The 3,448-nt window shown below is 40.4% G+C and overlaps 1 protein-coding gene across 1 annotated transcript; it reads left to right on the plus strand.

The window, feature by feature from the left end:
* The first annotated feature begins 1,550 nt into the window (after positions 1 to 1,550).
* On the plus strand, positions 1,551 to 2,862 carry LOC138872647 (uncharacterized mitochondrial protein AtMg00860-like). Its single transcript, XM_070150992.1, has 3 exons — positions 1,551 to 1,863; positions 2,557 to 2,630; positions 2,716 to 2,862. The coding sequence occupies exons 1-3, from the start codon at positions 1,551 to 1,553 to the stop codon at positions 2,860 to 2,862; spliced, it is 534 nt and encodes a 177-aa protein (XP_070007093.1).
* Positions 2,863 to 3,448: the final 586 nt, after the last annotated feature.

Genomic DNA, 3,448 nt, shown 5'->3' on the forward strand with positions numbered 1-3,448 from the left:
AAAGATAAATGGTGAAGTAGCAAAATAGAAAGCATACTGGCATGGTCAAGGTACAAACCCGGCAAAAGGCTTGGGAAGAAACTCCAGGGCATTACCAAACAAATACAATTAAAACGTCATGGTACAACTTTTGGGAACGAATATCCGTATACATAGCAAGAATATGATGATTGGTCGCCACCATGGCATGGTCCCTATTACCCTCTTGAGCAGCCAGTGCCACATCTGAGTCAGATCTTTTATCAGGCCGATAAAATATGGGGATCTGAAGAAGAAGAAGCTTTGGCTGGGCTAAGGAACCTGTTTCTAGAAGACGAAGATATGGATTGCAATGTGATAATTGAGGAGGAGGAGTAAAAGGCCTAACCATATAGACAGTAAAGAGGGGAGCATTTCTTAGAAACTGGACCGCCCCACCATCAAGGGCCAGATGAGTCCCGGGGTAGCATGGATACTAATGTTATGTGAAAAACAAGTCTTTTGAGCATTTAGTTTTGAAAAAACTTTTCTTTCAATATTTTGTTTTGGAAAACATTGTTTGAAGTCATCTAGACGATATTTTGTTTAACGTTTTTATCAAATAATTTGGTGTTTTATTATCGTTATCTTTCATATTTTTCTTCTACAATATTACTATTTCTTACCTTGATGAACCAATGACTGCGACATGTAATGAGGCACACAACATAAGGATAGTGACTCGGAAGAAGAAGATGAGATACCTCAGGAAGTTATCAGAGAAGTTGAAAATTTTGAGAATAAGCCTAAGTCCAACCTGGACGAAACCGAGAAAGTCAATTTTGGAGATTCTGAAACCATCAAAGAAACTCGCATAAGTATTCACTATCGCTATTAGAGAAGGAAGAATAAACTCATTTCTTAAAAGAATATGAGGATATTTTTACGTGGTCATATGCTGATATGACCGGTCTGAGCACATCCATAGTGGTTCATAAGTTACCTACCGATCCAATGTCTCCGCCGGTGAAGCAGAAACTCAGAAAGTTCAAACCAGACATGAGCCTAAAATTCAAGGAGGAAGTCACTAAGCAGATCAAAGCCAAAGTCCTCAAGGTAGTTGAGTACCCAACCTGGTTAGCCAACATTGTACCGGTTCCGAAGAAAGATGGAAAAGTCAGGGTGTATATTGGCTATCGGGATTTAAACAGAGCAAGTCCCAAGGACGATTTTTCACTGCCAAATATACACATTATGATCGAGAATTACGCTAAGCATGAACTCCAATCCTTTGCAGATTGATTCACGGGTTATCATCAAATTTGGATGGATGAAGAAGATGCAGAGAAAATAGCTTTCATTAAACAATAAGGAGTGTATTGCTACAAAATAATACCATTCTGTTTGAAGAATGCTGGGGCCACCTATATGAGGGCCATGACAACCATCTTCCATGATATGATACACAAGGAAATAGAGGTATATGTTGATGACGTCATCATCAAATCCAAGAAAGCAACAAATTACATAGCAGACTTGAGGAAGTTCTTTGACCGGCTACAGAAGTACAATTTAAAATTGAACCCCGCAAAATGTGCATTTCGGTTCCTGCTAGAAAATTGTTAGGATTAATCGTCAGCCACCGAGGAATCGAGTTGGACCCGTCAAAGGTTAAAGCTATCCAAGAATTACCACCACTGAAGAACATGAAGGACATGATGAGTTTCCTAGGATGCCTCAATTACATCAGCCGATTCATAGCACAGTCCACAGTAATATGTGAACCAATCTTCAAAATATTGAAGAAGGATACTGCAACCAATTGGACTAAGGATTGTCAGAAGTCTTTTGACAAAATCAAGGAATACCTGTCCACACCGCCAGTCCTAGTCCCACCAGAGCATGGTAGGCCACTGCTACTCTACATCTCTGTATTAGATGGGGCTTCGATTTGTTTTGGGACAACATGACGAGACGGGAAGAAAGGAGCAAGCCATATATTACTTGAGTTAGAAGTTCACACCTTATGAAGCACAATACTCTCTGCTAGAACGCACTTGCTGTGCTTTGACATGGATAGATTAGAAATTGAGGCATTACTTCTGCGCCTATACCACATACCTCATATCAAAGATAGATCCTCTAAAGAACATCTTTCAGAAGCCTATGCCTACCGGGATGTTGGACAAGTGGAAAATATTGCTGAGTGAGTTTGATATCATCTATGTAACTCAGAAGGCAGTTAAAGGAAAAGTGTTGGCAGACCGTCTTGCCGAAAATCATGTAAGAGGAGAATACGAACCACTAAAAATGTATTTTCCTGATGAAGAAGTGTCATTCATAGTAGAGGACATTGCTGAAGCCTATGACAGTTAGAGAATGTTTTTTGATGGAGCTGCAAACTTCAAAGGAGTGAGTATTGGAGCAGTTTTAGTGTCAAAGATAGGTCAACATTATCCGATATCCGCAAAGCATAGGTTTCCATGCACAAACAATATGACAAAATATGAGGCTTGCATCATGGGGCTCAATTTGGCCATCGACATAAATATATAGGAGCTGTTGGTAATTGGTGATTCGGATCTTCTGGTACATCAGGTTCAAGGAGAATGGGCGACAAGAAATACCAAGATACTACCATACCTGTGTCATGTGCAAGAACTGATGAAGAGGTTCACGAAAATAGAATTAAAAAATGTTTCAAGAGTCCAAAACGGGTTCGCAGACGCACTGGCCACTTTGTCTTCCATGATACAGCATCCGGACAAGAATTTCATCTATCCCATTCCAGTAAAGATCCATAGTCAGCCAACTTATTGTGCTTATGTTGAAGAAGAAACAGACGGAAACCCATGGTTCCACGATATCAAGGAATATTTGGTGAAAGGAGAATACCCAGAGTAGGCAAACCATACTCAGAAACGGAAATTGCATAGGCTGTCCAATAATTTCTTCCAAGAGGAGGAATGTTTTATAGGAGAACACCTAATATAGGACTATTAAGGTGTGTTGACGCCAAAGAAGCTTCCAAATTGCTCGAGGAAATGCATACCGGAACTTGCAGTCCACATAAGAACGATTTTGTTCTAGTTAAGAAGATACTCCGAGCCAGATACTTTTGGATGACTATGGAAACAGATTGCGTCCGGTATGTCCAGAAATGCCACCAATGCAAGATACATGCAGATATGATATGGGTGCCACCAAACAAACTCAATACAACAAGTGCACCTTTACCTTTTACTGCTTGGGGAATGGATGTCATTGGTCCAATCGAACCCACTACTTCAAACGGGCACATGTTCATTTTAGTGGCAATCTATTACTTTACAAAATGGGTAGAGGCTGCGCTGTACAAAGCGGTAACCAAGAAAGTCGTCGCAGATTTTGTCAGGGATCGTGTTGTTTGTTGATTCGGGGTTCCTGAGTCTATCATCACTGATAATGCCGCGAACCTCAACAGTGATCTGATGAAATCCATGTGTGAAAC

Source organism: Nicotiana sylvestris, chromosome 1, assembly GCF_000393655.2.
Source record: "Nicotiana sylvestris chromosome 1, ASM39365v2, whole genome shotgun sequence".
NCBI lineage: Eukaryota > Viridiplantae > Streptophyta > Magnoliopsida > Solanales > Solanaceae > Nicotiana > Nicotiana sylvestris.